Source organism: Acanthopagrus latus, chromosome 6 (genome assembly GCF_904848185.1).
Source record: "Acanthopagrus latus isolate v.2019 chromosome 6, fAcaLat1.1, whole genome shotgun sequence".
In the NCBI taxonomy this organism is placed as follows: Eukaryota; Metazoa; Chordata; class Actinopteri; order Spariformes; family Sparidae; genus Acanthopagrus; species Acanthopagrus latus.
In genome coordinates, this window is record NC_051044.1 from 1,419,463 (window position 1) to 1,432,147 (window position 12,685).

Below are 12,685 nucleotides of genomic sequence, written 5' to 3' on the forward strand. Positions count from 1 at the left end.
GTCAAAAGTTTGTATTTAACCTTGAGCACAAACGAGCCTTTTAACCATTTGAATGTCATGTTGTTCAACTGGACTGAATTCGGGCTGAGCTGTTAAGTCTTTTGTCTGATAAAATCTCTTTGGCAGCTGGAAGTTTGGACGAAGATCAATGGAAACATTTTGCACTATTAGAGTTTCTTGTTGTGAAATGTGAAGATAACGATCAGATGTAACAAAGCAGAACAATCTCTCTCTGATACTTCTGCATGTTTGACTGGATCATATTCACCTGCTTTGATAGCAGATCAATGAGCGTCATGTAAAATAAACACGGGAGCAGCTTTGTGATGGAGTCAGGTGGAGGATCAGAGGATGACTCAGGTGTTTGGCAGCGGAGCAGAAACGCAGCATTGTTCCATAAAACCATCCTCGCTGAGGGATTTCCAGTCGTACAGAAACCTCATTCCGATGTTCCGCCTTTGAATAGAAGCGATGCATTAAGCACATACACACTAACCGGGTTATGAAAGTGCAGATGGTTCAGATTAGACTTGTGATTGACGTCTTACGTGAGCAGCTGATGGAACAGCAGCCGTCACACCTGCTGCGCTGCACCTGCTGAAGGAGTTCTGCCAACCTGCACCAACGTACCACCCAGTTCCTCGTTAATGTGCTGTGGACTTTGTACCCGGGCCCGGATCGTACGCCACGCTCCAGCTCTCAGACACTCCTCATCGAGTCGAGGAACCCGGGCCGCGGGAACGCCCACGTCTGGAAATCAATCAAATAGTTAAAATGCCAGTCGTTAATCTGCTCGCCACACTAACACAACACGGTCCAGACGCTGTCATCACTGCGCTCCCTCTGTTTTTGTTTTACCAAAAGAATCTGAACACTTCAGATTTAAATGTTCCTCTTCAGCATGAGACGGAGATTGTGATCCACTTGATGTTAAAACTGAGTTTGAACGAGACTTACTGGAAAACTTTGTTTGTTTTCAGCCACATATTTTTGAAATCGGACTCTTCTCTGATATTATTTGTTCCTAAACAACAACAACCTGTTACACAAACACGCTGCAGGCCGGAACGGTTCTGAAATAAGTTCTGTGCAGCTCCACTTCGTTCTCTCATGTCACTTTGTGTTAAACTCAGTTCAGGAGCTGCTGAATCGGCAACTTTTCTCCGTCTGTGCAGAACAAACAGCTGCCGGCAAACCAGGCAGTGTGTGTGTGTGTGTGTGTGTGTGTGTGTGTGTGTGTGTGTGTGTGTGTGTGTGTGTGTGTGTGTGTGTGTGAGTGTGTGTGTGTGTGTGTGGGGAAGAACATGTACTATATGTTCCTGACATTAATCAGATGCAGGTGATGAGATATGAAGAGACGTCTGAGAAGCCGTTTGGCCCCCGGACGGCTGGAAAGATGAAAAACATCTCGTTATCCTGAAGTTCAGGAGCTGAGATCAGGTTTTAGGTTTTGGTTGATGTACAGAACTCAGTCGTCTTCTCCTCCCTCCATGATGAAGGTGAAGTCTCGTAGTCCACAGAACAGTTCTGGAGCTGGAGACTTGATTTAAAATGTCAGATGTCTCCAAACAGGAGATCACAGTCTGCAGGAGAGAACGCATCGCACAATGATCTGTGGACGGAACTTCATCAGCACGGAGGTGAAGAGACGATGATCTAATTAACATTTTAGGGTGTGTGTGTGTGTGTGTGTGTGTGTGTGTGTGTGTGTGTGACACATAGAAACACTGTCAGTAGAGCAACATCCTCCTTTAGTAAATGGAAGATCAGGTTCAACCTGCTGCCACTGAGACCCCCTCCAATAGGAACACTCCCACACACACACACACACACACACACACACACACACACACACACACACACACACACACACAGTGAAAGAGAGTGCCTCCTGTTCAGTGTAACTCTATTCTGCTGCTAAATGGGTACATTGTGTGTGTGTGTTTGTGAAAAAGAGACATTTTGAATAAGAGTGTGTGTGTGTGTGTGTGTGTGTGTGTGTGTGTGTAGATTTAAGCACAACAACAAACACAAAGACGTCACGATGAAGTCAGTGGAGTCGGTTACATAACGAGTGTCGAGGCGGTCGCACTGGACCGGCGTCGGTGTGAACATGAGCCCGAACGCCGGCTGCGCTGTGATTGGCTGAATTTCATGAAGGAAACAGTGCTCGGTGAGATCTGTGTCGGCCGGGAGCAGGAAACACTGGAGGGCTGTGAACGCAGCAGAGACACAAACTGCTCAGGAGATTACAGAGAGGAACAGAGGACGGTTTACTGGACGGACGCAGAGACAGAAACAGAGACAAAAGCTAAACATCTGTGTTGACTCGAGTCTGCAGACTGAAGCTCAGCGCTCACAGGAAGCATCATAACTGTCAGTAATTGCACAGTGGTGTTGCAGCAGTGGGAGGGGGGCGTTCACAAACACTTGGACGCAGCCATTAACACCCACACTGTTCATTCACACTGTGAGCCGAGAGCCTCGTGTCCCTTTATTCCACGACAGGATCCAATTCTGTCCACAGCCTGTTCACGGCCTTCATGCGGAGCTAAGCTAACCAGCTAAGCTAACCAGTTGTAGCTTCATATTAACTAAGTGGAGTCACAGTCCGTCCTCACCACACAAACTATGTCAGAATGGGCCGAACCACCATGACGTCACACATTCAAAACATGTTTCCGATGTCTTCATTATTATTATTTTTATGTTCCGTCTTGTTTTGTGAGCATCTTTAATTTCTCACCGTTAATGGACCGACTGCTCGTTTCAGGAAAACTCAGACTGTCATTTTCTTCAGTCTGTGGTCAAACAGATCCAGTGTTACTGAACGTGTTGTTATTAATGACATAATAAATGATCACAGATGAGATGTGAACACTTTGGAACGACAGTGTGTAACGTTTTTGTAAACAAAGATTGTGATCGGCAGCGACCTCTACTGGCTGCTGTAGTTACGACAGGAGCAAAGGAGGAAGTCAGGTGATGTAGAATAAGAGTGGAAAACTCCACAGATGGAGGAGTTGGATGCAGACGGATGGATTAAACAAATGCAGGACTTTTTCGTACAGGAGATCAGAGTGAACCCTAAAGTCAGCACTGAGTTCGAGCAAATTATGGAACTTTTACATAACTTTCAAACTCAAACTGGATCTTTTTCTGAACTGTATCAATCAGTTTTGAAGCCTAAACCTTAAAAATAAGTGACAGATTTACAACATTAACAATATAACAACGTTCCAGTGTGCAGGTGGGAGTCAGTCTTCTTCTTCTGAACGTCACAGTGTTCCTGTAACTTCTCCCTCACAGAACGATCTGAGTCGACTGTAACTCTTTTAGTTCAGAGTTAGTTTCTTCTCTCGAGCACAGACAGACTTTCACAGTCGCCCACCGCCACAGCTCCAACACTCACACAGGACGCCATTGATGAGGAGGCACTGAAGGTCACAGCTCCGACTGCAGAGTGAGACTCGAGTGTTGTCACGAGACAGTTTGTTCTCTGTGACAAAAGAAAAGGTTGAAATTAAAATAAACCTCACAGAGGATCTGCTGTCGGGACGAACGGGCAGCTGAATAAAAACCTTCAGTGTGTTTCAGTGTCTGTGTTCATTATCGTGTCAAATATTACGATCAGATTCATGAAGCTGTGGGAAGTGACAGAAAGACACTGTTGATGATGACTGAGTCCACATTCTTGGGTGACCCGTTCTGTTGAGACCATGAACTTTGGTCCAGTAAGTCCAGCTGGAGCATTTAAACTTTCATCAGACACCAGAACACCACGGATCACTGCAGCGAACATTTCATCCTGATAACAATGTACAGAGGACCGGAGTCGTCTGATTGGTGCCCTGAAGGCACCACCAGACCGGCGCCGTTAAACTGAATGAGACATGTTAGCTTGCTAAAAGTGGCTAATCAACACAAAACACTGAACACAGCTGAGGCTGATGGGAAATTCAGGGCAAAACACCCAATAATCCTCCAGATATCTGTGTAAAAACTGAAACATCAACCTGCTGAAAGAAAACTCAGAGGAAGAACCGATATCTGAACCAGCTCTCACGTCCAGCAGGTGCTGAGATGTTTCAGACCAAAGTGCTGAACTGACGAGAAAACTTAGAAAAGCTCCCATCAGCAGTTTTATTCTCCCGGTTGACATTCTGACACAATACCCTCCCGTCCACACCTGGACTTTCCACCTCGCTGTCAATGAAACACTCGTCCCTTTATGGCTCTGAACGTCGTCACTGGACCGGAGTCTCTCGGGTCAGGGTGGGAGTCTGGCTGTGACAAACACCATTTGTGAGGTAAAACCAGAAAAAACCTTTCAGTGTCACTGAGGACGAAACAAGCGAGGCAGAAAACATCAGACCTGCGCTCTGTGGAAAACATGATGCTGCCTCCACTGAGTCACGAGCTGCTTTATGAAAACAGTGTGTGCTAAAAAAAATAATGTCCCAGCGGTGTGAGTATGATCAGAATATTAAACCAGTTATTACACGGTACGCAAACACAGCTCGCTCGACAGCTGTCACCTCAAATAAAGCCTGTATTTTAGATGGAGTCATATAATGTTTTATAATGTCAGTCAGCAGGAGGACGATCCAGAGCGGCTGACTTCACGTCACTGTTCCTGACATGTGGACACGGCTGAGCTGCCAATCTCAACAGAAACAAGGATTTCAAGCCAAAAACACGAATGATGTGTGTAAAACGTCAGCAGACCCAAACACAGCGCGGCTGCAACGTAAAGCTGGGAACTGAAAAGTAAAGAGATGTAAAGTTTCCACGACATGAAACACATGAAGGATGCCGACATTTATTCTGGTGATGGATCGGAACATGTCGACCTGAGCAAACATGTTATGTCACAACCTGGTTACAGCTTTAGAGACGGAGCTCCGTTTGTTCCTATGAAAGACAAAAACTCACAGTTTCGTATGTACACAGAAACCAGAACCTGACAGAGTGTGTTAACCGGGCCGGCTGGAGAATTTGACTTTGAGCACACAGAGAGCGATCAACATGTTTGTCACCTGCAGGATTCTTGTTCCAGCAGGTCGTGTGCACGCCAACGTCTTCCCACATTATCCACTGAGGTGTGTGTGTGTGTGTCTGCGTGTGTGTGTGTTCTGGGTGTAAAGCGTCAGTTTGTCACCTGAAGCATCAAAAACTTCTGATTTATTGACAACCGAAGCGTCGTGATTATTCTGGCTGTTCCAACATGTTCTGACTGCACACGGCTGAACTAAACTCTCGTTATGCTTCACTGAGTTTCATGTTTCTTTAATTGATAAAACACGAAACTGAGCAAAGTCTGCGACACATGCAGCTGAATAAAAAACAACAACACATAAATCTCTGAGAAAACGTCAGACACTTCTACAAACATTTCTTTTTTCCTTATTTGATGATAGTTTAACTCATTTTTTGTGATGAATTTTTATTCATTTTGAGAGAAAACATCACAACAGTCTCGACCTGCAAACACTTCTGCACTCACACATCATGTTCACTTATCTTCCAGATAAATAAAGATGAAATCATCGCTGTCGTTGTTTAGGCAGCACTTTGAAAACGTCCTCACAGACTGAAGCAGAGTTTCCTCTGCTGCCTGAACGTCGCGCTCACAGCAGGTTGGCACCTCGGTGTGACCCAGATGTCACCATCTGACTCGGTCACTCGGGGATCCTCCATAATGAAACGTGGTTGTTGACCCGGTTTACATCCTGACACACTTAAAGTTCTTAATGAAAACTAAAAGACTTGAGTTTGTTTCTACAGAACAGAACAAAGCAGACGTGGCTGCAGGACGGATCGTCATGAACGTCCGTGGCCTCCAGACTTCTGTGCTCCTGGTGGATCCACGTTCAGCTCCCACAGAAACATCTCACCTGCAGAGTTTTTACCTGTTCACTTAAATGTTTTTACTTAGCAAACTGACATTCATGGCTCCAGAACAATGAACTCTCACAGGAGTCCACGACTTTTCCTTCCCTCAGGATGAACGGGAACAACTTTAGTGCCAACCCACAAATCTACTGATGTTTCCGTTAACCTCATCTGTGCTGTGTGTTCAGAGAAAGTGTTAATGTTAGCATGAGAAAACTCTGGCAACTAAAGTACTTAAAGAAGAGTTTCACCTCTGGAGAAATGGCCCTTTGATACCTTTTTAAACTGATTCTACATGAGCAGAGAAAACAGAAAAGGATTTCGTTATTCTCTTTTGCTCGGAGGGTAAAAAACCTACAACAACCAGAATGCACTGCACCGAACCAATAAACACTCTGAATCTGAATTTTGAAACAGGGAACATTGTGACAGTCAGCTGATCACAACAAAACGTTATTACAGCTGAACGGCTGAATTAAACACGTCTCTGAAAACACTGAAGCAGAATGAAAACTGTTCGATCCTGACGTGAGAAAAACAGAGGGATCAGATTATATCTTGATCCGACTCTCTTTGTGTCCATCACTAGTGCTTCAGTTTCAATGTTGTGTTTTCAAGGTCTGAAAAGTGCTTGGAATTTAGTTTAAGTGCTTGAAAGTGCTTGACATTATAACTCTGAGTTTTGGCAAAATTGGGATCAGACTGGATAGTTTGGAGAAATAAAATCTGTGTGTGTGTGTGTGTGTGTGTGTGTGTGTGTGTGTGTGTGTCAGATTATTGCCATCAGATTATTGTAAACCACAACACACAGTGTCATTGTTGCTATAGCAACAGAATGAAGAACACCCAAGCATGAGATCAAAGGAGACATATCAAAGCCCCGGTGATGTCATGAATTCTAGAATGTTCAAACATTTGAGGTGGTCTGACTTACACATACAAACCATTTCTAATCAGACTGTCACCATGAGAGGAACGAAGAGCAAGCAGGCCGAAGACTACGACGATAATACCGGAGAGTCACTGGACGAGATGGAGGAATCCACACCTCTCGTCGAGGACTGGGACGAACCAGAACCTGTCTGTGAGGAACTGGAGGAATCCGAGCCTCTGTTTGAAGAAACCAGGATGATCGCATCTGCCCTTAAAAAGGCAGAAGATTCTCTGGAAACTGGGCGCCTCTGCTGGCAGATGGAGAAATTCTCTCTGCTTAAAGCGCACAGACAGGAAACCGAGAAGATCACATCTGCCCTTAAAAAGGCAGAAGATCTTCTGGAGACTGAGCGTCTCTGCTGGCTGCAGGAGAAACTCTCACTGCTGGAGGAGACGGAGAAGTCTACAGCGCTCTCTCAGGCTCAGCTGGATGAGCAGAAATGCGAGAATAAAACTCTCGCAGCTGCTCTGAGGAATGTCGAACAGAGGCTGGAGAGTCACCAGGCGGAATGGCAGGAGGAAAAGACATCCCTCATTCAGGTCACAGAGGACTTCAAGCGGACTGTGCATGACATGCAAGAGGAAGCAAAGGAGGCTGTGGAAAGATCTCAGGCTTCCCATCAAGCTCAGCTTGAGGAGCACAGAGAGGAAACCAGGAAGATCACATCTGCCTTGAGAAAGGCAGAAGATCTTCTGGAGACTGAGCGTCTCTGCTGGCAGCAGGAGAAACTCTCTCTGCTGGAGGAGACGGAGAAGTCTACAGCGCTCTGTCAGGCTCAGCTGGATGAGCAGAAATGTGAGAATAAAACTCTCGCAGCTGCTCTGAGGAATGTTGAACAGAGGCTGGAGAGTCACCAGGCGGAATGGCAGGAGGAAAAGACATCCCTCATTCGGGCCACAGAGGATCTCCGGAGGACGCTGCAGGATAAGGAGCAGGAGTGGGAAGAGAAAGAAAGCTCCATGAAGTCCCAGCTGGAAGATCTCCTGAGCAAGAAGAGGAGAAAGAGGAACTGGTTCAGGAGGTTATTCCGTTTGCGTTGATTCACTCTCAGGAACTGAACTGGTCTGCAAGGCCGTCCATAACAAAAAGAATTGGGCATAACAAAAACAATAGCATGAGAATTAAATACAATTAATAACCAGCTCAGGAACTCAGGTCAATAATGTGCATTTGATCTCCCTGAGCAACAACTGGTTTCCCCCGGGTGCTCCGGTTCGCCAATTTTAATTTAAGAAGAAATTCTTAAATTAGAAAAAAAAATGTTGCTCAGGTGTGTAAAACAAACAGACCAAATGCACACAGACACCCAGCCGTCCGTGGAGAGGGGATCTCTCTCTGAACTGCCTCTCCCGAGGTTTCTTCCCATGTCCTTTAAAGGCTTTTTGAGGTTCATGGGGAGTTTTTCCTCGTCTTCTTAGAGAGCTTGGGCTGGGTACCAGTTCCTGATCTGGGTCTGGACGGCCTTCCATAATCACATTTGGGCATAACAAAAATAATAGCATGAAAAATTAAATACAATTAACTAAACAGCCTTGAAAACTTACATAAATAAATGAATAAAAATAATCATAATGTCATGTTTGTTAGTTGTTCTTGAGAATTTAAAGTATGTTGTAAGACTTGAGCTACTCAGAGGTCATTTGACTGCAGAACCTGTGCTTTTACTTTGGAAACTCCAAGTACCTCCAGCAGATTAATGCTTAAGGTAGTTAAAGTTTTGAATGCAGGACTTGTGATAGACTAGTAATCACATGATCAGCTGATAGGCTACTTACATGCTAAGTCACTAAGTCACTTCACTGTCAGCGAGGAGCTGTTGGATGTAGCTGCCACGTGTGGGACGACGACAGGCAGCAACATTTTTGATGCGGTGGAGAGGAAAATGAAACTACCCTGGGAAAAGTTTTACACAGTACAGTTTTATAAATTAGAGTATTTACAGTTAAAAGATACATATATAGGTTTTTAAATTGATTAATTTTATAAAATATCTGTGATCCGGGAGAAAAGGGAGATGAAGCAGCAGTGTTACATCAGAACATGTTACCTGTCTTATGTCAGTCATTTCACTCCTGTGTTGCCTTTGGTTGTTATCAAACTCACAAACCAATCAGAGTAAATTCAGGGTGTGAGGGGCGGGACTAGCGGCGCAGGTTAGTGTGGTGTAGTGATGGTAACGGCAGTTCTTTTTACTGAACTGAATCTCTAGAATCCGTTCATTAAAATGATTTGTTCAAAAGATTCGTTCACCGAATCGTTCAGTGCTCTCCAACTCCCTGAACTGACGAGCAGCCAAACGATCCGTCATTCAGTTAATAATTCAGCCCTGAGGTTCACGTTCACTTACTGAGGGACGGTGTGCAATCATTCACAGGAGACGCAGCGCTGCTCTGAGTGGTTTACATGCACTCAGATTATTACACAGTGAAAGTGTCCTCTGTGCACAGTAAAATCACTTAACATGATGCTACACGGATGTTAGCAACACAGCGCTAATTTTAGCAGTATGGTTACTGAGCGTGAATCATGAGAATCATGAGTGAGAGACACAGCGCCACGTTCAGCACAGTACCTGAACAAGAATCACGTCCTCAGCGTCAGTTCTCTGCCTGCAGTAGGTTCGTGAATCATGAACGAATCACAGCGTGAACGACAATCACGTCCTCACAGTTCTCTGAGTGAGTCGAGGCAGTTCCACTCCCGGCCGGCATGATCGCGGCTGAGCTCAACTGAACTGAGAAAGGAACGAATCAGTCCATGAAGTGATCCCGGTCACTTTGTTCACTGAAAAGATTCGTTCATTAGAACAACACGTTCGTGACCGACACAACACTATCCATCACTGCTGCTCACAACCTGCAGAACAGCAGTCTGACGTGAAGTCACTCTGACGGGTAGAAAAGACAAACAGAGAAGTCGACTCCTGTCAGTTTGTCGTGAGAGGAACCTGAACTTAGATCTCAACAGCCGGAGAGTCACGTATTCAAAAGCCTTCAAGGTGTTTCTGAACTGCACCTGAACGCCTCGTGACATGTTCACTGCATGCATAGTGGTGCAGGGCGTGCGTCTCTGTAAGGTGAGCTGAAACACCTGCGGCTGATTCTGCAGCTGCACCTTCAGTTTCAGTCACTGTGGCTCAAAGGCACTGAGGCAACTTCAGCACTGATCTTTACTTTGATTAGCAGCAGAAGTTCCTCCTGCGCTCTGAGGTGTCGGTGCTCTGGTGGGATTAAAGGTGCAGTGTGCAGGATTCAGGGGCAGAGATGGAAGTTAGTATTCATAACGATGTTTGTTCAGCTGAAACTGACAGTTGTTGTGTTGTCGTCTGTTCTACAGGAGCGTCCGCCATGTTGCACCGCCGGGTTTCTACAGGAGCCCAGAATAAACCAAACACCCTCCTATAAAACATTTTAACATCAATCAAACTTATTGATTATTATAACTTTTCTTCTGTTTCTGAGTTCAGCCGCTTTCACTCGCTCAGTGGATCTTTATGTCAGCTGGTGACGTGTTATACTGGACTCAGTTAGTGCTAAAAGTAATATATAACACACACATACACACACACATACACACACACACACACACACACACACACACACACACAGTGAGGGAGTAACTCTGTCACTTTGGAAAAACTGGTTTGTTTATGAATGGACACAATAGTCGGCAGGTTGAGGCTCGAACATCCTTTTCACCAGCAGAGAACAGAAGACAACAGGAGAGATAAAATTAAATGGAGGAAGAATCTTTTCAGCAGTGAAAACATGACAAATGTTGATGTTAAAGTACAGACTGCTGATTAAATAAATAAATACATGTTTAAATGATATTACAGCTGAACGGTCTGATTGATTAGAAGTAACAGCCAATCAGCACTGAGTAATCTGAATCTACAAACTGAAGGAGACGAGTTAAATGAGTATATATTCGAGTACAGTGAATTCTACTTAGTTACAGTTTTACAGTTTTTTTATTTTTCGTACTGCAAATATGAGTTCCAGTTATCAGTTATTGATCTCCTCTATGATTAATAATCAGTATCGGCTCTGAAAAAAACATGTTGGTTGAGTTTAAAGAACCAAAACTCAAACTTAAGTTGTAAAATGTACTTAGTCACTATAAGTCTAAAAGTTTCTGACATTACATGTGTTTCAAAAGTAAAAGTAGAGTTTAAATATATTCATGTGTATTTAAATACTGTCAACATTTTACTGATTATCAGAATCAATCGTTTTTATCAGACTGCTGATGTAATAAATTCGTTAACTGTCCTCGAGTATAAAGCTCGTCAGCAGCACAAACTGGAAATACTCCAAACTGTTCCGTGTTTGAGTAAATGTACGTAGTCACATTTCATCTGTGCTTGTGGGAAAACTCAAAATAACTCTGATTTGAGTTCCTGCTCGTCCGTCTGAGCTCTCAGCTGCTGCGGCACATCAGTTATTAACAAAAAGGAGGTGAGAGGAAAGAAAAGAGAAGTCGGGAGGCGTGAAGTGGAAAAGAACAGAGAAGAAGAAGAAGACGTTAACTCTCCTCGTCCTGTGGAGATGACTCAGTCTGACCACTTCCTGTTTGGCCGCTGCTGTCAGTGACATTTTAACCGTTAATGTACTGAGACAAACATGAAGCTCAGATTTTTCCACTGACTGTGAAACTCAGTGAGGCAGCGAGTCGAGCCAGACGAACTGTGATTCTTCAACTTGTTTCTTTGAGTAATTTCCGCTTGTTCAGCTCCAAAGTTTGTGGAAATGTTTCCAAAAAATTACCAATTACATTCAGTCAGAACAAGACTGAAGGTTAGAGAGGAGTGAAGAGGAGGAGAAGGCAGGAGACCAGCAGAGAGACTGAGAGATTTAAACTCATCTGCAGATTATATTCTCCATCTGTGATCACAATGACCAACAATAATAATAATAATAATAATAATAATAATAATAATAATAATAATAGATATTTTAGAGCCATGAGGTTCTCTCAACATTAACCAAGTGTTTCTTGTGCCTAAACATATGTATTTTATCTGTGGTTCAGTAGAAATGTACTTAGCTACATTTATTCTGCAGTTTGGGTTTAAATATGCAAATCTTTTCAAAATGACCCCAGATATCTCCACTTACATACATCACACCCTGCAGTTTTATCCTGATCTATAATGTGTTGGGTCGACGCTGGACGAGCTGTTTGGAGACTTCTGATGTTTCTCTGTATTAAATCAAGTCTCAGCTGCTTCAGATGTTCAGCAAAACGCTGCAACTCTGTTTTACTGTGAAGCTGCAGAACTGTTCTGACTACAAGACTTCACCTGACTTTATTAGTGAACTGTGCCTTTAACTAAACACAGTTTATGTATAACTCTGCATCAGGTTAATCATGTTATATCAGAAGTTGTTTAATTCACACGCTGACTCTCAGTGATGATAAAGCCTGTTGCTGTTCAGCTGCCTGCTGCTCTGTATATCAACAGGTGGACTGTGGCGCCTCCTGCAGGCGCAACGCAGCGCAACAGTCAGCTTAATATTTACATTCATGTCTTTAAACTCATGTTAGGTCATAATAACAGTTACATCTAGTTACTAAATGATGTTTGAGTGGATTATCAGTTTGTCTGTCAAGAACTGAGTGAAACATTAAGACGCTCACGACTGGAATACTTGCTTCAGAATGTTTACAGTCCGTAAAATGAACGACAATAAATCATTTTAGCAACGAATGCATTTACATACATATACACACCGATCAGTCATAACATTATGCCAACTAACAGATCAAGTGATTAACACTGATTATCTATATAAATATTGCAGAAGCTTTTGCTGAAGGATTTGGACGAGTCAGCTCTTGCAGTGGTTGTTG

The 12,685-nt window shown here is 43.8% G+C and overlaps 1 protein-coding gene across 2 annotated transcripts; it reads left to right on the forward strand.

The window, feature by feature from the left end:
• The first annotated feature begins 6,730 nt into the window (after window positions 1-6,730).
• On the forward strand, window positions 6,731-8,406 carry LOC119021414 (golgin subfamily A member 4-like). Of its 2 annotated transcripts, none has more exons than XM_037101700.1 (2): window positions 6,731-7,377; window positions 7,732-8,406. In XM_037101700.1, exons 1-2 carry the CDS (start codon window positions 6,748-6,750, stop codon window positions 7,867-7,869), a joined length of 768 nt encoding a protein of 255 aa, XP_036957595.1. In that variant the 5' UTR covers window positions 6,731-6,747; the 3' UTR covers window positions 7,870-8,406. The 2 variants fall into 2 exon arrangements, with proteins under 2 accessions (XP_036957595.1, XP_036957594.1); XM_037101699.1 differs by having other exon boundaries at window positions 6,732-7,355; window positions 7,710-8,406.
• Window positions 8,407-12,685: the final 4,279 nt, after the last annotated feature.

Coding starts and splice junctions, on each gene's coding strand:
- LOC119021414 (XM_037101700.1), top strand. CDS start 6,748: ATGAGATCAAAGGAGACATATCAAAGCCCCGGTGATGTCATGAATTCT. Junction 7,378..7,731: donor CCCTCATTCAGGTCACAGAG/GACTTCAAGCGG, acceptor CGGGCCACAGAG/GATCTCCGGAGGACGCTGCA.